The following is a 21657-nucleotide window of genomic DNA, read 5'->3' as shown; positions in this document are numbered from 1 at the left end:
CAGAAACAAGCAGCGAGGCCTTCGCACATGCTGGGCTCCCCTCTTGCTAACAGCCAGGAGGTCGCCCCTGAAACGTAACTCCCCTGGGGGAGCCTTCCTAACCTCCCCCAGAGCAGGGGTTCTCAACTCTGGCCACACAGGAGACTCATCTGGGGAGTATTAAAAAAAATACTGAAGCCAGGGTCCCTGTCCATGCCAATTAAGCCAGAATTTATCTTGTTCTCCCCTCTTCCCCCCAGTGTGACTGAGATGTGAGCCAGCACTACACCAGCAGATGTCTAACAACCAGCTCCCCAGAAAAGAGGAGCCCCAATTTGCAGTGTTGGCCGATTCCTGTGGTGCAAACACTCCCAACATGACCACTCCAAATCACCCACATGGTGCTGGGGAGAGAAGCACGTGCTTGCCATCTCAAGCCATGCCAGCCGCTCCAGCCCACCGTGGGGTGTGTCGTGAACACAGCGCGTCAAGCACACACGTCCAGGTGTAGGGCTCGGCGGCCTTCACACACGCCCCCATGCAACAGCCCCCAGACGTGGGGTTTCCCGCCTTTGGCGGTGCTGACACTGGGGCGGGGGCTTCCCAGGGGCGAGGCTGCTGTGTGCACCGTGGGCCGCCAAGCAGCACCCCCACCTTGGCCCTCGTGATGCCGTGTGAAGCTCCCGGCAGTGACTGACGCCAACTGACCCCCAAGCTGTGACAACTAAAAATGTCTCCAGACAAAATCACCCCTGTTGAATTTATGGTAAATGAAATAAGCCAGACACAAAGGGACAGATATTGCATGGTTCCACTTACATGAAACATCTGGAATAAGTAAATTCACAGAAAGTAGATTATAGGTTACCAGGGGCTGGTGGGCAGGGGACATGGGGAGTTATCGCTTCTTGGGTACAGCGTTTCTGTTTGGGGTGACAAAAGTGTTCTGGTAATGGATGGTGGTTGCAGAACATTGTGAATGTAATTAATGCTATTGAAGTGTACACTTAAAAATGCTTAAAATGCCAAAATCTTATGTTACATATGTGCTACCACAATAAGACAAATTAAAAAAAAAAAAGTTCCACTGAGAACCAATGACCTAAATCCAGATTGAGGAATCCAGAAGGTTCCTTCATGCTCTCCCCCAAGACAGAGACACCCCCCCATTCTGGCTCCAGCCCCACAGATTAGCTTTGCCTGTCCTTGAACTTCAGGTACATGGAGCCACACGGCACGTGCCTTTTGGATCTGGCTTCTTTGCCCCAGTAACGTGTGGGTGAGATCGCTCCCTGGTGGGCCTGTTCCACCAGTTTATTCATTCTCACTGCTATCCAGTGGCTCCTTTGTGTGCCGAAGCCACAGTCCATTTATCCATTCTACTTTCATCAGACATCTGAGTTGAGGAAGCCTTCCTCCTATAAACATTTGTGCACGTCTTTTTCAGTGAATATACCCAAAGCAGCAGGAGGGGAACTGCTGGGCCATGGAAACATGCAGGCTCAGCTCTACAGCCTCATTTTTTAAAACCTTCCCAGGTGACTCGACGTCGGCCGGGACGGGGACTCACTGCCCCCGACTCTGCAGTGACGCCTGTGGCCTCTCGGGCGGCCCCGACCACACTGTCAGCAGCTGCTTACTCGCTCCCTCCCTGCTGCACGGTGCCTGCTGCACCCGCTGGCTCCCTTTTGCACCCCCAGGGTCTGGCACATACTGAGCGCTCAATAAATGAGTGCTGAGGGAAGGAAAGAAGAAACGAAGGCCGGCCACCCTGCCCCCATTCCCCATCTGGGTAACGGTGCATGCTGTCCCTAATTCTGGTTCTTTCCACCTCTGACCTCCTCCTGGTGGTGGAATTCCCTCGAGGGGGCCTGAGGTGGGAACCGGGGGAGTGGTTTCCAGGCTCCTGGTCCTTCTGCTGCCTGCTCCTGAGGCTGGGGAACCCCACTCCAGGGGAGCCACGTGGGGCCTTCGAGACACTGAGGAAAACCCTGGGATCAGCTTTCTCCTGCTCCCCGCCAGCTCGGTGTCCACAGAGCAGGCCCGGGGAGGCTGAGATGAGGCGGCGGCTAAGGGAGAGGAGGGTCCCCTCCGGATCTGACTCTCCTGACACACTTCCCGCTCCCGGGAGCCACTGGGGTGGCCTGAGTTTCAAATGTGCACCTGTCAGCTCCAGACCCGGAGTGTGTGCGGCCAAGGGCAAATGACCATCTGTGTGTCTAAGGGAGGCCTCAGACAGCTGGACAGGCTGTGCATGGCCCCACTCTAGTGGTGCTGAGCATGGTTTGGTCCCTTCAGACTTGTGCAGTGTACCACTTGCACAACTGGATGGGGGGGCCATAGCAGACACTGTCCATGCCCTGCACACCAGACCCCCTCCGATGACCCTGGGGGCCACTGCAGAATGTTCTGCATGAAATGATGGCATCCTGTGTCACTCTGCACCCCAGAGCAGTCCTCAACCAGCGAGGGACAGGAGCTGGTGGATGACTCCCAGTGTCACTGCTCCTCTGTGGGGCAACTCTGAGTCACACCCACACGGTCTCCCCAGGGGGCCCCAGGGGAGTAGGTGCCGCCTGCCCACAGTGGCCACCGGCTACTATCACACACATCAGAGGTGACCCCGCTCCCCGGCTCCCTCCCACTGCCTCCTGGGGCCACTGCCCCATTCAGCTCCTTGCGCCAAGTCCTGGCTCCTGAACCTGCTCCTGCCCTGCCCCGATCCTGGTGACTCGGGGGCACACAGCTCCGCTGCACTGTCTCCACAGCATTTCTCACCACCGACACCGCCCTGCACGTATATTTGTACGCTGTCTCCTGGGTGGAATATAAGCTCCGAGGGGGCACGGGCTGTGGGTCTAACTTACTCCCTAGCACCGAACAGTGCTTGACACCCAGCAGGTGCTCACTGAGCACTCCCTGGGCAACAAGCCAGGTTTTCAAAGACAGGAGGGAAGAGGAGGGAACCTCGCTGCCAATCCTGTGCCAACACACTCACACACACATGCACACCCCTTTGCACATGCAAACACTCACACACATGCACACATATGTTCACACACACTGTACACACATGCATGCATTCACACACCTCATACATGCACGTGCATTTGCACACAAGCATGCATGCAACAGATTCTCACACACACACACAACCATATGGGTTGCATGTGTCAGGTGGTAAGAAATCTTCAAATTTAAAATCTCTCTCTAGAGACAAGTCCACTTAACGGCCATTTGCTTTGCCAGTAATGTCGCTGGGGTCTGGCCCTCGAATCGATGGGCTCACAGGCCTTGGCACACACGCCAGGGCCGCCCCCTCCCCAGTGCGTCCTGCAACTTGCCTGCCATGGTGCCGGTCCCGCTGCCCCCCGCCCAGGCCCGAGGAGCCCGCGGGGGCCCTCCCGGCGAGGAGACTGACCTGTTGATGAACTCTTCGTAGCAGGAGTAGATGGCGGCCAGGCACACGGCCACCAGATTGGGCAGCACCCGGGGGTGGGGGCAGTGCCCGGTGGGGCCGTGCATGCTGCAAGAGAGCACAGGGGGCTGAGCAGGCCGCAGGCACAGACACGCGTACACCCCGTGGGCCTGGAGTGACACTCCCCGACACCCCTTTTTACTCTCAGGCGTGTCCCAGTTTGGAAGATTATTATGGTCCCCCAGCTTAGTACGTGGGCCGGGATGGGGTCGCTGAGTCCTCCACACATGCCAGCCATTATTATCTGTCCTGGGCCCCCTGGTGCCTTGGTTTCCCCATCTGTAACGGGGCTAATGACCCAGGCCAGGGCTCTTGGGGGAAGCGGAGCCCGTGGGTGTGACACTCCTGGGCATGGTCTTTGTGGGCAGAGGTTTAACCTGAAAGTATCTCAGGTCACAACCGGTGGTATGGATGGGCCCTGGAGACAACAGGGCATCCGGAGAGGCAAGCCAAGTGGACTGGAAATGCTCGGTGAGCTCCAGGGATGTGCATTTGGGAAACACGTGGCTTCGGAAGTGGTTGGAACACGTTTACGCTGTTTTTCTTTAAAAACAAGAAGGGCAGTAGGGACGGCTTACAGGAGCCAGGCATCTCAGGTGCTCTGCGCTTAGCGGTTTACCTGTTTTCTCTCATTTAGTTCTCTCATCAACTGGGCATGCTGGGTCCTGTGATTCTCATTTTAAAAATGAGGAAACTGAGGCACGGGGAGGAAAATAAAAGAGGAAAACTAAAGCAGAAACAAAAAACCCTACCAGATGTTCTTTTTTGTTTTTATTTTTTATTCTTATTCTGATTCTTTCTGGTATAAAGAAAATGTTCCAAAATAGATTGGGGTGATGAATGCACAACTATATGATGGTACTGTGAACAGCTGATTGTACACCATGGATGATTGTATGGTATGTGAATATATCTCAATAAAACTGAATTAAAAAAAAAAAAAACAAAACCCTACCAGAGGTGAGTAAGAACAAAAATCCTGGGCTGCTGCTCGGCTTGGCTTGGGCAAGCGGCTGCTCAAGCTGCTGAGTGTGAATCTCTATGACCGCCAGAGGGGATCCCCCGAATACTCACACCACGTCCCAGGGTTGGGAGCTCCTGGAGACACTAACATCATTTAGGACCATTAACGTTTCTTGGGTCCTTACTGAGCACCGTACGGCGTGCCAGGTGCTTTCTCATGTGTCCTCTCATTTAATCACAAAACAGCCCCACGGGTAGCTGAGGAAATGCAGGCTCAGAGGGGGGCAGCCATTGGCCCGATGTCACACAGCGCGTAAGTGTCCTCAGACTACATGTAGCTGGGAGGACCCAGTGGAGACCCCCAATGATGAGAGTTTGGGGCCTCTGACCAGCACTGGCAGCTCCTGCCCGGGCCTCAGTGGGTAAGCAGCTCCGGAGTGGAGGGGAGGGCCAGCTGGCAGGCAGGACGGGGGCAGGGGTGTGGGTGGGCACCCACCTCTGGATGAACTTCTTCACCACCTCCATCCCCGCGTTGAGCTCGTTCAAGGCAAGGATGTACTCCTGAGTGAACAGCCTCAGTCGCGGGCACTTCCCAAAGTCCTGCGGAGGGAGGGGAGGCGCTAGATTTAGGGAGCTGCCACAGAGGCCACGAGCGCTGCTTGGCGTAGCCAGAAATCCAGAAGCGGGGTGGGGGCCCAGCCCTGCCTGGATCTGCCGAGCACCTCTGTTCCTAGAATGCACACGCATTCTGCGCTTGAAAAAAACTGACCCCGTCACACCCTTCCTTAAACCCTTTAGTGGCTGCTCATGGAGATCCGGAAATTTCCCGGCAGTGGAGTTTCTTTTCCAGCACTTTCCAGCCAACACACTGGCATGGTACCCACTCGCCCGTTCAGTGGGGCAGAGGTTCAGCTGCCACACAGACGTGCTGAGAAAGCAGTCAAGCCAGGCTTCTGCTACGGCTTGACCACGAGGGATTCACAGACTTCTGGCCTGGCCTCCAATGCCCACCCTTGCCCTTGGGGGAACTAGAAACTCTTCTTTTGCAGCCAGCAGGGAGTTTCCACCCCATCCCACTCCCCACCACACCCCCCACCCCGCCCCCAGCTTTCTGGGGGCTATTATCTGAGGTCACTCAGCAAGGCACAGTCACGAGATGCCCCATCCCAGGGGCCACCGATTTTGTCATGGAGGGTGTGGGGGTCTTTGGGACTTCCTGGGTATATGGATAAGGCCTGAGTAGCGCTAGACAAACAAACAGCCTTTGTCCCCAAACTCTATCATCCTTGGTCAAGAGATACCTGCTCTTTCCTGAGGGGAGATGGGGTGAGAGAGCAGGGTGGGGTCCCTGGAGCCCAGACGTGGCCTGGAGGGGGACAGTTCAGGGCCCCCCCCTACTCCAGGCTGGTCGTGGCCTCCACAACCTTGCCCTTTTGGTTGTTGAAAAAGCCACCCTCACAAGGCATCTGCAATGAGGCAGATGAGACGAGAGGCGGCTGGAGGAAGCAGGCTCCAGGGATCGGGGTGCAAGCGAGCCCCAAGTCGCGGGGGGAGGGCGGGGTCTGTGGGGGACACGTGCGCCCGTGTGGAGACCCGGAAGGAGGAGGCGGCCTGGCAGCGAGAGGGAGGGACCCCTCTGTCCGATGTTAGCGAGGAGGCCGCTTTCCCAGCCCAGGAGGAGACGACGGTGTCCATCTCCTCTGCCCGAGCCAGTGGGTGACCCTCCGTGACCGCGGCTGAGGCTGAATTCCCAGGACACCGACTAAGGACAAGGAGCCCCTGCCTGCTCCAGGCGACAGACTTCTCCTCCGCTTCCCCGACGCATCGCGTCCATGGGGCGCGTGGCAGAGTGTTGCTACAAGGCGGAAAGGCAAGTCCCAAGGTGGGGCCCTGAGCTGGGGACTTGCAGGAGAGAGAAGCGCTGGCCAGGACAATCGGAGCCAGGAGCAGGGACACCTGGGGCCGTCGAACACGGCAGCTTTGCCAACTGGACTTCTAAGCCACCAGCGGCGCTATGAGCAGACAGGTCATGGCGGAGTCTTGGCCCGAATCTCTCCAGAACTGAGGAGGAGAGCCTGGGTGTCTCCAAACTGGTCCCTCTGTCCCCTACCCTGATCCCCACGTGGAACTTATTGAAAAAAAAAATGCAACTGAGTTGTGACTCCAACCTGTGAAGGAAAATGAGATTTTCCTGACGGAGCTAACTCGTCCCACGGGGCCCTCCTGGAAGGCCTGAGCTGAACGTGGGCCCGCTGTGCCTTCCCGCCAGCCAGCAGCAGGGGATTTCCAGAACCGCCTGTTTCCTTTCCCCTGGGAGCCACAAGGGGCTCAGGGAGGGTCCTTGGAGACAGTGGGAGGGCTCATTTCCATACACCCTGACTAAGGTTTAGACTTCACAAGAGGAGGGCAGAAGAACCAGGGAGAGAGTTCATAAGGCACACACACACGCACACACACAGACACACACACACAAAGACACACATGCTAACCATATACCCAGACACACACACAGAGACACACCCAAACACACACACACATAGACACATGCACTGATCACACACAGACACACAGGTACACAAACATACAAACTGACACACAAACCCACACACTCCTGGGCTAGAAAATGAGGCCCCTGCATAAAGAAAGAACTTAGACTCCCCTTAGCACAGCTTTCAAACGGTTGAGAAAGAAGCCCAGAACCCAACAGTCTACTGGAAAAGGGTAACAGGAAGTTGGGTGGCCTTGGGCCGCCACGCCCCTCTCTGGGCCTCTTCCCCCCGCTGTAAAATGAGTCAGAAGAGCAGATCTCTGAAGGCTCCTTTCCACCTCTAGGGTTTGACAATTCAACTGGGCTCTGTTGGAAGTCACTGCTGTTCTTTTAGCTATTAGGCTTCTGGATAGTCACAGCCTTGGAAGTGAAAATTAAGAGGATCTAGCAGCCTTTTGACATTAGCATGGGGGACACTCTGCCTCCCTGGGGGACTCACACATGCTCCCCTTGGAAGGAAAGAGGGCAGATCTCCCAGCAGTCCACTAGGAACCACGGCTGCATCTTCTTGCCTCCTTTGCCGCAGAAGAACACTCCATGAGTGGCAGGTGGGCCCAAGGATACACTGTCATTCTTGTGGATAAAACCCAACAAGCCAGATCAAATCTCCAGGGGGAAATAAAGAACTGTTTCCATTTGTCTAACTTATTTGGGCCCAGCAAGCAACACTCTGATACTCAACCTCTCTAAGCTTCAGTTTGCTCATCTGTGAAATGGGGTGCAGGATAATATAGGCAAGAGATGCTCTCTGACAAGAGGGGAAGCTCTGGAATTCAAGACACCACCATGACCTATGGTTTGCCCCAGTTCCCCCATGTTCAACGTCCCCCTAAAAAGGGATCCTGCATTCGGGGTGACGAGAGGTCCCTACTCATGCTACCTGTTAACTCAATACCCGCCAAGCCCCCAACTCCCCCAGCTGGCAACCCAGGGCCCAGACAGTGCACGGGGCCTGACGACCGTCAGGGAGCAGCAGACGGTGAACCCCAAAGGCCTTCCAGGCCACCACCCGCACTGCCAGGATTACATGAGGTGGCATCTGCTGCGTTGGGCCTAAACCACAACCACTGCCCAACACGTGCTGCTTCTCTGCTGGAGCTGCCAACCCCCCCCCCCCGCCCTGTCTGCACCCCTCTTCTGACAGAGCTCAGAGCTTGTTAATTAGCAGATGCCAAGAGTCAAGTGGAATCCGGATGCCGTGCAGCGTCCCCAGACGCCCAGGAACACTCAGGGGGTGTTCTTTCAAGAGAAGTGAGTGCTCGTGCCTGAGGCCCCTCACCTCCGCCAGGCCACGACGGACACTATAAATTCTGGATTTGCCCTGTGGCTCTTCTGATTTTTATCCAGAAAATTCTTTACATGGTCAACACTCCGGGCCCATAAAACTAACCAAATATAAAGGAGAAATTGTACGGTGAAGCCATGGGAGGCTGCCTGAATTCTGACATTTTCCCCGTGAAGTCAGATGTCCCCAAAGAACCCTTCCTACGTAGACACTGCTCCTTGAGGGCAGAGCACCTACGTAAATTATTTGGAACTCTTTTGCCCGGGAGGTTTGTCTCGTCTCCCCCAGCCACAGTATTTTTATTTTTCTTAACTACTGTGAAAAGACACTTCTTTTTGCCTTAATAAGGGGCGGATGGGGGGCAGAGCCAAGGAGGGGAGGTTGAATGAAATTCCCCAAACTCCTTCTGCAGAACCCCAGCCCCAGTTCCTGACGGCCAGGCTGGGGCCAGGGCATCCCAAGGGCAGAAGCCCCCCGCCTGCCTCCCTGCACCCCTGTGGCCGGTGTTGGGGGGCGGGGGCGGGCAACTCACCATGTTATGCTTGAGGATTCTCTGGACTACGGGGGTGAAGACTTCGATGACCACCATGGACCGGGGACGCTCCCTGCAGTGCTGGGGAGAGAGGAGGGAGCGTTAGCGGGAGCGGGGTCTCCTCCAAACGCCGCTGCATCATTCTGCACAAGTTTCTTTTGGAGCAAGAACAGTGAGCAGGGGGCGGGTACACTGTTTGCTTTCTATTTTGTGAAAGGCTGGGACGCCTGTGTTCCAACACGATCCTTACTTGGCCTAATGAGGCTTTGGCAGAACCAAGATCTAGAACGCACGGGACCAGAGGAGTCTTTCTTAAAAACTGGGTGTGAGGTTACCAGGGCTTTAGAGTTTGGACAGCAGAATCTTGAAGGTTTTATCATGATTCTGTTGTTTTCTTTGCTCACTGGGTAGTCTCGGCCAAATCAGCTCTCAGGTGTGATTTCTTTCGCCAGCATGGTGTTTTTTTGTTTTCTTTTTTTTTAAGATGGAAGTCGAAGCCCTTTAGGCAGAGCAGATGGACCTCCACCACGGCCGCGGCATCCCCTGCCGCGTGGCACCCGCGTGTAACACGCCTGGTCCCCGGGTAAGGACAATGGGCCCAAGACATGAAAACTCAGGGCTGCCCTGGGGGATCCGAGACAACCACTCCTCCCATCTTGGGGCCACCTGGCTGTGCACAGTGGGGAGACCCGGGGGCGTGGCTTTGAGGCAGTGCCTGCCCCTGGCTCAGGGGCCAACAGGCTGGGACCCCTCCCACCAAAGGGCAGGGCCCCCTTCCACGTTAAATGGGGGCGAGGAGATCTATTAGGGGATGCTTAAAAGGATGGTTTCCGCCGCACCATCATTTCTCTCTCTTTTTTATTTTTCCTTTTTTATTGTGGCAAAGTATACATAGCATGAAATTTACCATTTTAACCATTTTTAAGTGTACAATTTGGTGGCATTAAAGTACACTCACCATGTTGTGTTATCATTGCTACCATCTATTTCCAGAACATTTTCATCACCCCCAAACAGTGACTCTGATCCTATTAAGCAATAACTCCCTATTCCCCTTCTCCCAGCCCCTGGTAACCACAATTCTCTCTCTATATAAGAATTTGCCTATTCCAGATTTTTCATATAAGTGGAATTATACAAAGTTTGTCTTTTTTTGTCTGGTTTATTTTACTGAGCGTATTACTGTTTTTAAGGTTCATGCATGTTGTACCACGTATCAGTGCTTCATTCTTTTTATAGCTGAATAATGTTCCACGGCATGGAGAGACCATTTGTTTATCCATTCGTCAGCTGATGGACACTTGGTATGTTTTGCCCGGGACCCTCAAGGGCAGCCTTGGGATGGGAAGAGGGTCAGGGGTTGGAGAGAGATCCCCCTCACCCGCCAAATCACACTCTACCTGCCTTTTTGGTTTTTAACCAGGTTTGTGCTTCCAGGCAAGATTTACTTTGAACAAAAGTTTCATTGTTGTAGAACAATGGTTTGCAAACCACGAGATCTGGGAGAGCCCATGAGCTTGAGAGAACATGGAGTGGATCTGGCTTAAAATGGATGAAATACCCAGAGAGCTAGCTGGGCGGGGCAGGTAAGGGGGCCGCTGGCCTTTCTCTAAAGGGCCCAGGCCTGGGTTCCTGACGCCACCCGCTGGGGGTGCCACCCTGAGCGCTGGCGGCAGGGTGCGCGTCACCGAGCTGTGAGCACTTACCCTCATGTCCCCGTCCCAGGGGCTCAGTGCCTTGATGCCAGGCACCTGTGTGCACGCGCACACACTGCTCGTACGTACACATTCACACCCTGCTCATATGCACACACGCACACCCTGCTTGCACGCACACACTCTGCTCACATGTGCAGATACCCTGCTCACATGTGCACACCCTGCTCGCATGCACATACCCTGCTTGCACACGCACCCTGCTCACACACCCTCATTGACTAAAGCGTGCATGCAGGTGCCCACCCATAGTGACCCACCTCGTCATGTGGACCACAAGGGCACACACTGGAGGCCCCTGAAAATACCCTGGCAGCTGGGTCAGCAGGCCGGGCCCCCTCTGCTCTGTGGGCCACTGGGGAAGGTCTTGTCTTGGGGAAATAGAGTCAACTAGACCTGGAGAGGATGACACAATCTGTCTCCTCAGAGCACAGACAGCACCTGAGTGGGGCCAGGTGGCCTGTGCACCCAGGGGTCCCCTCTCCTCCGTGTGCCCACTCGGCCGCCCGCTCAGCCACCCGCTCTGTCCCACTGGTGCTCACAGTCCACATCTCCCCAAAGGGTGGTCTGTAGAACCCCAGGCGCACGCGCCCCGGGAGGCAGGCGGGAAAGAGGCAAGCGAAGCAGGAGTCAGACAAATGGAGTCCAGGGGAGTGGAAAGCTAGAGGCCTCGTGTCTTTCCATTAAAAAAAAAAACAAACCACACAGTAAAGAACAAACCCAACAGGTGAGCGTGCAGGTCTGGAACCCAGGACACTGAGAAGCGCTCTCAGAAACGAGGGGTGCTGGGGGGCTGGCTGCCCTCTCTGGGGCTCCCCCAGCTCACCTGGCAATGCTGCCTGTGTCTGCCCAGGGAAAGCCCAGGGCCGACCCCACTGTGGGCCCACCACGGCTAAGAATAACCCGGCTCTGACGTCATGAGCCAGAAAAGTTGCTGCACGCTGTCTCCAAGACAGCTGTCAAGTCACTTGACAGTGCTCCTCCACCTCCCACCGTCGGGAACCCTGGGTCTTGAGGATGACCTGACGGGTGGAAAGGGGGCCGTGACCCCCAAACAAACGGGGCACCCAGCATGCCCTCCAACGGCGTCCGCGCCCCGCACGCAGCCCTGGCTTGGAAGTGCTGTACCTTGCAGAAGAATTCACAGAGATCTGGCGGTGGGTGGTTGTTCTCCAGCAAAGGGGCAATCGCCTGAAAGACAACGAACAAACATCTTCAGACTCTATTGGAGGGAGCCGTGTATGGTGGTGGTGGAGAGGGCAGAGGGGGTTGTTACATTAAAGGGTTGACTTACACCGGAAACCCAACCTCACTGCTGCCCTTGGGGCAGAAAAGCCCGTTTTCTAACTTGGGTGGGGGGTGGGGGATCGGGTCACTGCTTTGAGAAGCTGATGAATGCCCCCCCACAACCATAAAAATAAACACCAGTAACGATGCATACCCTTTTAGGGTTTTATGACCCACCGGTGCCCCACAACGGTTCCCAGAGATCGAGACCCCTGGGTAGACCCCCTGAGAAGGGCAGTCTGGAATGGCGGCTCCAAGCCCAGACTTTGGGGGCAGGGTCCTGAGTGCAAATCCTGCCCCACTGGCGTTGTCTTGTCTCTCTCAGCCCTTGCTTCCCCATCCACCAAGCGGATGTGACAAGATTCCCTGTGAGGACTGGGTGAGGCCACACACGGAAGTCGGGGTTTCTCAGCCTCAGTGCTGCTGACACTCAGGACCGGGTAATTCTTTGTTGCAGTGTCTGAACCGTGCACTGTAGGATGTTTAGCAGCAAACCTGGTCTCAATCCATTAGCTGTCCCCCCACCCCCCATCTCCCCAGTTGTGACAACCAAAAATGTCTCCAGACATCGGCAAATGCCTCCTGTGGGAAAATCACCCCCGGTGAGAACCCTTGGCGTGCAGGCCTCTCGCAGAGCCTCAAATGAGGCCGGCTCTCGGCAGGACAGACCTGGCCTGCCTGGTGTCACAGGGTCCCTAGATCTCCCCTAAAGTGACGGCCTTGAATTCGGCAGGGGGCCCTCAGGGCCTTCTGCTTGTTCTCAGAACCACCAGGGAAAGGAAAGTGTAACTGGAGGCCAAATAAGCCAATCCAGCTGCCACTGTGAAGGGACGGAGGCCCTGTGAGGACTGTGCCATCCACGAGGCTCCTGCTTCCCAGGCCGGCCTGGGGGACGGACAGAGGGTGGTGACCAAGCCCGTGTGTGTCCAGCATGCAGGCACTAGCCTCACGGGACTGTTTAAATTTGAACTGAAGTGCAAGAAATAATTTTAAATGAAGTAAAATTAAAGGTACAGTTCCTCAGTCACACTAAACCGTTTCAAGGGCTCAAGAACCCCTGTGGCCAGTGGCTACCACACTCGATGGCGCAGACATAGAACATTCCCTCCCTCGCCTGCAGAGTTCCACTGGGCGGCGGGGGGCAGGGGATTTGGGGGCGCCCAGCGGGCTGCAAGGAATGAGCCCCCCGTCCCGGCACAGCCCCCCTCCCTGCCCCGCTGCACACACCCCCCGCTACACAGGACAATAACTGAAGTGAGAGTAACAGTAGAACAATAACAACACCTGCAGTAGCAGATGCTGCTAATTGGGCACCTCGAGGTGCCAGGCTCGGGGCTAACTGCATCATTTGATTAAATCTTCACAGCAAGCTGGGAGGTGGGGATTAGAACTGCCCCCTTTTCACAGATGGGGAAACTGAGGTCACCTGACAAGGACCAGGGACGGAGTGAAATCTTTAATTTTTTTAAATGAATACATATTCAGGAAACACTAGCAAAATGTAAAATATTTTAATAGAACTAACAGTAAAAGTTCTTTTATCACACATCTCAGCTCACATGGGGCGGGAACGGGAGCTGAACTTGCTCTGAACGTGAGCCCCGAGCCCACAAACCTCACCCTGCCCCACCTCCCCCTGGCAGCGAGAGGGGCCGCAGCCTGGGGCGGACGCCTCGTCCACATCATCCAGCCAGACGCCAGCTGGTCCCAACCAACAACTACCTGACGGATGGAATGAATGAAACCAAGACGAGCCACAGCGGGGAAAGAAGTACGCAAAAAATACCGAGCCCCGTTGGGAGAAGACTAATTGCCAGTAGGTCAAATAAAGTCATATAATTGCTGGAATGAAAGGAGACTACATATGACTTTATAATAATGATAACAGTGACAGTAATAAAAGAGTTCTGAAAGAGAGGCTGTGACACGGAGGGGTGAGGGGGGAAATCAACTTCTTCCCTGTTTCCAGGCCTCCCCGCTGAGTGGGCAAAGGGAAACACAGCCAGCCCAGTCAAGGGGTCAGCACAGCCAAATTAGCTGGATAAATGCAGCTGGGATTTATCAGATCAAAATTTCTTTCCCAGGCTCGCCCTAAATCTAAAGCCCTTGCCCCCTTCAGGGGCCGAGGTGTACTGAGGGGTCCACAGGTGCTGCCAGCAGGGAAAGGAAGACGCCGGCTCCTTCCCTGGCAGCCATGTTGCCTCCTGGTTCTTCCCAGCGAGATCCACTCACCTGGTGCACTCCTACCCATCCTTTAAGACTCAGCTCGGTCACCACCTCCTGGAAGCCCTCTGTTGTCTTCCTCCCAGCATCCTCCCCTGAAGAGGAGGTTCTGTACCCTCTCTGTGCTCCCCTAACACCTGAATAAATCTCAAGGTCACCCTAATCATGTTATTTTTTTTATTGTCTGTTGACCTGCCAGGCTCTCTCGGCACATAGTCAACTTCTCGACAGCAGGGCCCCTATCTTGTCCGGCTCTGTATCTGCGGAATAGAGACCAGTGCCAGGCTCGTGCTCACACTAGGTGCTCAACAAATGTTTGTTAAATGCAATAATTAATTATTATTCCAGAGAAAGGTGGTTGTGGGTGATTGGCGGTGTGCCCAGATTGACTTCTTCCCCTATTCCGGCAAGAGAAGGCAGTGGACGTTCAGGGCGAAGCAGAGAAAATCCTGTATAATTTTTAGCAAATACCCACTGGCACCTTCTACGTTCAGACAATGGGACTGGGGCCCCACAGAAGCTCCCGCCTGTGCTCTCCACAAAACAGCTCCATGGTTCACCTCCTTTTGTGCCCACGGGAACCAGCAGGAGCACGGAGGGTGAGTCTCCAGGCGGGCCCTGCCAGGGCCTCGTGGGTGGGCCCTGAAGCCCTGGTTCAGCTCAGAGGACCCTCAAGAGCCTGGGCGCTGGGAGGCTGCTGCCTGGGCCGCAGAATGCTAGTGCCAGGACCCCGTCCAGCCCCCTGCACACTGCCGCTCACCATTCTGTGCCCCTGCTTCCCGCTTCCTCGGGCTTGAGGCTCCACAACACCGAATGGCTTGCTGCGCCGGAACATACCACATTGTTTTAAATCCTTGTGCCTTCCTTAAATCCTTGGTTTGCTTCCTCTGTCTGGAATGCCTTTACCCCATTCTGCCACTTGGCAAACTCCTATTGTTCCTTCAAAACCCAGCTTAGACATCACCGCCTCCAGGAAGCCTCTCTGGCTCCTTTCCCAGGTGAGGGCATCATTCCACTGCCTACACTACATGCCTTTCTTTTGGCAGCGCTCAAATGTGTTTTCCTACAATGCACAAGGAAGTCCTCGGGGACAGGGGCAGACCTGATCACCTCTGGATCCAAATGCATAACAGCACAGTGGTTGGCACCCAGTGGGTGCAACTTCCTTTCTTCCTTCCCTGTAATGAGAGTCACGTCTCGTAGTTTAAAATCAACCAGGAAAATATTTCACTCCTGTGCCGGTTTGAATGTATTGTGTCCCCCAAATGCCATTATCTTTGTGGTCTTGTGGGGCAGACATTTTGGTGCTGATTAGATTTGCTTGGAGTGTGCCCCACCCAGCTGTGGGTGATGATTCTGATGAGATGTTCCCATGGAGGTGTGGCCCCACCCATTCAGGGTGGGCCTTGATCGGTGGAGCTACATAAATGAGCTGACTCAGAGAGAGGGAATGGAGTGCAGCTGGGAGTGATGTTTTGAAGAGGAGCAAGCTTGCTAGAGAGGAGCGTCCTGGGAGAAAGCCGTTTTGAGGCCAGAGCTTTGGAGCAGACGCCAGCTGCCTTCCTAGCTAGCAGAGGTTTTCCGGACGCCATTGGCCGTCCTCCGGTGAAGGTACCCGATGGCTGAGGTGTTACCTTGGATGCTTTGTGGCCTTAAGACTGTAACTGTGTAGTGAAATAAACCCCCGTTTTATAAAAGCCTATCCATCTCTGCAGCATTAGCAAACTAGGACAACTCCAAAGGTGCCTACATCATAGTCAAGTCCCAGAAAATATCGCCTCACTTTACATATCAGAGGGAATTAAATCCAGGTCCTATGTATGGATTACTTAGGAGATTAAGTCCTGGGGCAGGAAAGAGATGGCTTATTTTCCAGCTAATACGGTTACACCTCTGAATAAATTCTACGGCCTCTGCCATCTCCCGCCCCTGGCAGACTCAGGAAGGAGGAGGCGAGTACAACACATTCGCTATAAACCTCGAAGCCTGATAATTACCCCGCTGCTCAATCAACGGGACTCTGAGATGTGCAGATACAGGAGGGAGACACGTCTGCCTGGTAGAAAGATAAAACCGGAGCAGGGCCACTCTGCTAGTGGGTCATGCGGGCACGTCCAGAACTAATAGCAACAGGGGAGAGGAGGGGAGCCGGTGGGGAGAGAGCTCGTGAGAAACTTACCACAATGATGTTTTCATGCTCCTGGGCAGTCAAGTTTGTGTTCTAAAGGCAAGACCGGGGAAAGCAGGAGGGGAGGAGAAAAAACAATAATAAGAGAATGGAACATTTGCATCGCAAAGTCCCCCCAGTTTCAAACCGCCTTCAGCCTCTCACTTTCTCTTAACAGAGCAGATCAGGGCACCCTCAAAAGCAGGGTCTGGAAAGTACAGCACGGGGGCAGGCAGAATTCAGTTCTGCGTCCCCAGCTCACGACTTGCTAGTCGTGTGACCCCGGATAGTTTCCTTCTCCTCGGCGAGACTCAGTTTCTTCTGAAAATGGGGAACATCGTGATTCACCTCGTTCAGCCACTGCGAGAGGTTATACCGACAGCTGTAACCCTTGTTACAGCTACACTGCCTGGAAGTCAGAGGCGGGTTTGTGATCAACATGTAAGGAAACCAATCTTCTTGGGGTTCCACCTCTGGGTCCGAGACTCTTTTGGACACAACATGGACATTATTTTAGTGGTTCTCAAACTAAGTTCCCAAGGAACACTGGTGTTCCACACGCCAGCCAGAGATGTTTTCACTAAGTCCAAATTTCCAGCAGTTGACTTGCAGAAATAAAATTAGGTTTAATGCACTAAAGTTGTCTAACTTTTAATCTTGTTTTTTGCCCCCATCTAGAATTTTCTTAAACATTTGGTGCCTGCTACCTCCTTCATGTGATATGTGGGCGAGGAGAGGGATGAATAAGCAGTAAACAAAGGCATCACAGGAAAACCCAAAGAGAGTCACCGTTTTCTTTCCTTGCTGGTTTAGTGGTGTGTTCTGTTTTTGTTTGTCTGTCTGTTTTGGTGGGCATGGGCTTTCATGGGTGGAAATTCGCTTTTCCTAACAAGAGCCACATTCCGCACTTGAATGGTGAATTGGCAGGACTGACTGGTCCCAGGGTTCTGGAAGGAGCCCCAGGCCCCCAGCACCTGAGCAGGTTTACAAAGCGTAGGGGCATCTAAAGGGATTCCACCAGCTGAAAGCAGAGGTAAGTTAGCGACTGCCTGCGGGATGAACGGACGCCAGGGAACTGGGGTCAGTGCTGAGTTCCCCGAGTCCTTTCGGATATCGCCCCGTGGCCCCAGGTTCCCACGGCAAGACCCCGACCGAGGTGTGGCAACTTAAACACACCTGTGACCCTTAGCATCCAAGGACACGGGGAAGGATGCTTTTTGAAAAACGCCTTTTTCCTTTGGTGGATGTTAGTGGAATCTGAGCAGCCCATTCATGGCAGGTTATTAAACATCAGTCGTTTGGCAGCCTGGGTCGCGGGGAGCCTGGTTAGGGTCTGTGCTTGCTACTGATGAGCTCACTCTGCTGCCAGCTCCGTGAAAGGGCTCCTTAGACTCACTGCACCCATTTTTCTTCATGATGACAGGTTCTCTCACAACCCCGCTGACTGATGAGTTTCCTGAGACTCAGAGGAGCAGCCGTGCCCAGGCACAGGCTGACAGGTGTGTGTGTGGGGGGCAGCTGAAACCCTGGCCGCCTGACCCCAAAGGCCACATTTCCATCCACTGAGCCACAGTGCCCTCCCAGCCAAGGGGCAGCTCCATATTCCAGGCTGTCGTGGTCACCTCCAAAGGGACCAGTCCACCTCTCACGCCCGGCACCTTCCCAGAGAGCCCCGTCCTCCTCGAGCCCTTGGCAAACCAAGGGTGCCGTCTCCTTTGTCCCGGTCAGCGGCGGTGGCCACGTCTCTCTGCAGGGAACGTTCTCTCTTCCAGGGCCACTGTCGGCCCTGGATGGAGAGTGTCCACCACTAGGCACTGCGTGAACGGAAAACGTGGACCCAAGGTGAGTGGCCACTGTGTATACACATCTTGACAAGGAGCAGGCCTGGCTTGGCTCTGCCTGGGGACGGACAGTCTCGGCCCTGTTTGCCACCTCAGCCCTGCCCACGGTGCCCCTTCCTCTCGCTCCCACAGGTCGGTCTGGAGACACCTGGTGCTCTCCCAAGGCAGCCTTGGAAAATACTCGAGTCAAGAGAGCAGAGAATCCAGTACCATGTATTCTAAACAAAAAGGGCAAGAAGGGAGGAGGGTGCGTTTGTTTTTCCGGCTCTCCCCTCTAAACCATTTATCAAATGCTCACTGCACATCAGGCCCAGAGCTAAGCATTTTCTGTGTCACCTAATCCATCCTCTGACCTGGGTACTGTTATTGGCCCCAATTTACAGGTGGAAAATGGGGGCGCAGTGAGGTTTAGTGGCTTGTCCAAGGCCACTCAGCCACCAAGGACAGGGCCAGGTAATAGCTGCACCGCTAGCCGCTGTCCTGCACTGTTTCGTCTCCGCTTGCCGAGAGTCTCTGCCAATTCCGATTCATGTCACGCCTCTGTGCGGGAGCGTGGGCTCTGCCAGCCACAGACCTGGGCACAAATCCTGGCTCACCACCTCTCAGAGTGACCTTGGCCAAGCTACTCAATCTCTCAGAGCCCAGGTGACTCCTCTGTAAATTTTAATACTTGCCTGTGGGGCCATTGGGAGAAATTAAAAAGATCCCTCTCCCCCAGTGCTTGGCAGAGTGACCGTCACACAGGACTTGCTCAAGAACATTGCCAGCATCCCTCCGAGAAGCAGCAAGGGCAGATTTCTGAGCCAGGAGACCGGGCTGGAGTCCCGGCTCTGTCCCTCCCGAGTGTCAGCTCTCCGCCAGCACAATGGAGGCAGGTGACACTGAGCCAGGAAAGGCACAGCGAGGGGAGGCTTCTCCCCTTCTCCTGGAAGTGACTGTCCCCTACCCAGCACTGGGTGGTCAGCTGACTTTGACGTCCTTGCTTTAAAGGCTAAGAAGTGCTGCTGGGGCCGAGGCTGAGGTCGCACGGCCCACGTGGGAGATGGGAAAGTCCTGCCACGGGCCACCCACCCCCTGTGCCCTGTCGTCCTGACTACGTCCTGTTCTAGCAAAGGCTTGGCGGTGGCCCCGTGGTTACAGGGTCAGGCAGCCCTCGCTTGGGACGTCCAGCCCCAGGACTAACTCGCCATGTGGGCTGGGCTGGTCGCTGGGGGTGTCCGGGCCTCGATCTCCTCATCTGGAACTGAACATGGCACAGCCCGTCACTGGGCGAGCACGGGAGATTACATGTGACACTGTAGGACACCCTTGGTGTCCTCACCAAGCACCTGCCTGGCACACAGTCCACGCACCAATGGCGAGCTGCCTTCCCCTTCTCCAGTGAGAAGCCCCCATGGCCAGTGTGCTGGGCCGGCCCGGGTGGGGAGCCTGAACTTGAGGTTGGGCCCGCAAGCCTCAGTACTGGAATCTGTGTGCTGCCAGTGAACGGGGCTGTCCTCGCCTGGGCACACCCCCGCCATCACGGGGTCCACAGTCTACCTGCCACCCCCTCCTCTCGGGCGACAGACCCCCTGTCCAGCAGCCATGAAGGCCTGTGCCAGTTCCCGTGACCGACGGGCAGTGAGCAGCCCGGGCCTGTGAGGAGAGGGGTTCCAGGCAGCAGGGAGCCTGTGCAGGAGTGGGGGCACTACCCAGGCAAGCGGGGGTGTCGGAAGAGCAGGGGTGGGGACAGAAAGGGGGGGACAGAGGCCTCAATCCGGTGCCTGTGGGTAAAGTTGAAACCTGGGGTCATCAACCCCGGCGTCCCCTGGGGGCAGGCAGGTGAGTAAGTCAGAGGCATTCGCCCTTGGAAAGCCCTCGGATAGAGCCTGGAACTGAGCGGGTGGATTTCCCAAGTTCCCCCAGCCTAACGACTGCCGATGTGCTGGTGAAGTGTCGCTGTCTGCTGACTGTCTCCCTGCTAGAACGTAAGCTCCCCGAAGGCAGGGGCTTTGCTTTACTTCAGGGCCCAGAGCCGTGCCTGGCACATGGCACACGCCCGAGCTGTGGGGTGCCGGCCAAGCAGACAGGGCAGGGGTGTCTAGGGGATGGGCTTCGCGGCACCAGCTGTACACCACTGCCGGACTTGCTGTTTTTAAAGAGAACCTGGCAGTCCCAATTTTGCTGTGAAATCCGCTGAGTTTTACAATCCCATACGAGACAAACTGTAGGCTGTGTGGGGTGACTGGAGCAGCGTGCCTTGTCGGCTGGAACCCCGGGGGCTGCTGCGGTGGGCACTGCGGGGGAGGTGGAGACGGAGCTGGGACAGCTGAGCCCCCCCACCACAGGGGCAGGCAGGAAGGGGCAGTCAGGGGGCTGCACCACTGTGCCCCTCTCAGGAAGGGACTAGGGCACTCTGCAGTCAGCGCCTTGATCTCGGGGGGCTGCTGCTGCTGCCTCCATTACCTGCAGCCCACCCCTGGGCCTGAGACCAGCACCCTGGGTCCTGCCCCAGACCCAGTCTTCAGGCTCGGCCGGGCAGCCACCACCCCTCCTTCAACCCTGCCGCGACCCCGGTGTGGGCGGCTGGGGTCAGGGCTGCTGGTCAGCGGAAGCCAGGAAGGCACCACACGGGGTGGGGGCAGCGGCGGCAGCGAGCGGGCGCGTTACCTCTGAGAGCAGTTTGGAGACGATCTCCAGGGGCGTCTGGTTGATGGAGTCGTCCTGCAGGGGGGACGCCAGGGCCATGTCCACGAGGGTCCGGATCTCCTTCAAGACGACTTCCCAACGGCTCGGGTTGCTCAGGACTTTCTTATATTTGTAAATCTTTTTCTGGTCAGGAGAGACAGAAACAGACGAGAACGTGTGACGGATGTGCCTCAGGCGGAAGGTTCTAGATAAAGAATCAGAGACGGCGGGGGTGGTGGTGTGGGCTGCCACACTGGACCACACTCCCAAAAAAGGCCAAGCTCTGTCCCAAGTCTCTTTCAGGCCTCCCGGACATGAGAAGACTGATGTCTGATGTCCCACACTTTTCCCAATGGTTTAAAAGGAAAAAAAAAATGCATTAAGAGATGCCTCCTTCAGATCACATCTTCTGCCAAACTTTTCCTCCCCCCATATTCATGCGCGGTAAGAGTGAAAAGGACTTTGTATGAGTTGAAGGCACTTTTCTGGTGGTTTCTGCTTGCCCAAGTCCTAAAGGTCCCCTCGGAGAGCGGCATCCAGCTGAGAGACCCCACAGACAGAGCTCGGCTGGGATTCAACACAGCTGGGGGAGCAGAGCCCGGCAGGGCCCCCAGGGTTCCCTGGCACCCGCCGGACAGCTCAGCAGGAGCATCCTCACCTCCACTCGGGCACCAGGTCCAGAGCCAGGGAGAGGTTGGGGTGGGGGCCACGGCTTCTATTTGAGACCCGGCTGGTTCCGCCTCCGTGACATCATGGAAACAGAGCCCGGGCAGGCGGCGGTCCCGGCCAGCCCCCCTTCCGCTCCCACCCGCCCCGCACTGCCCCGGCTTGCTGGGGAGTTTCTCCCTGTGGCTGGATGAACTCCTTCAGTAAGTGCTCTGCTCCTGGGGGAGAACCTAATTTTAGTGTCACCGTGCCAGCAGCCAGCTGGGGCCACATGTCACGATCTCTGAGCCAAAATCTGAATGAGGG

The 21657-nt window shown here is 55.7% G+C and overlaps 1 protein-coding gene across 3 annotated transcripts in view; it reads right to left on the bottom strand.

Moving 5' to 3' along the window:
• The window catches only part of LOC119519003 (c-Maf inducing protein), a 232059-nt gene that overhangs the window by 31293 nt on the left and 179109 nt on the right, over positions 1-21657 (bottom strand). For all 3 annotated transcript variants that reach the window (XM_037816469.1, XM_037816470.1, XM_037816471.1), the window contains 6 exons: positions 20668-20829; positions 16190-16231; positions 11629-11691; positions 8786-8866; positions 4917-5020; positions 3401-3505 (listed from right to left, as the gene is read on the bottom strand). In XM_037816469.1, the coding sequence (XP_037672397.1) occupies positions 3401-3505; positions 4917-5020; positions 8786-8866; positions 11629-11691; positions 16190-16231; positions 20668-20829 (557 nt within the window). The remainder of the gene's footprint in view (positions 1-3400; positions 3506-4916; positions 5021-8785; positions 8867-11628; positions 11692-16189; positions 16232-20667; positions 20830-21657) is intronic.

The sequence above is a fragment of the Choloepus didactylus genome, chromosome 22 (assembly GCF_015220235.1).
Source record: "Choloepus didactylus isolate mChoDid1 chromosome 22, mChoDid1.pri, whole genome shotgun sequence".
Classification (NCBI taxonomy): Eukaryota; Metazoa; Chordata; class Mammalia; order Pilosa; family Megalonychidae; genus Choloepus; species Choloepus didactylus.
This window is presented reverse-complemented; position numbering and strand designations above follow the sequence as displayed.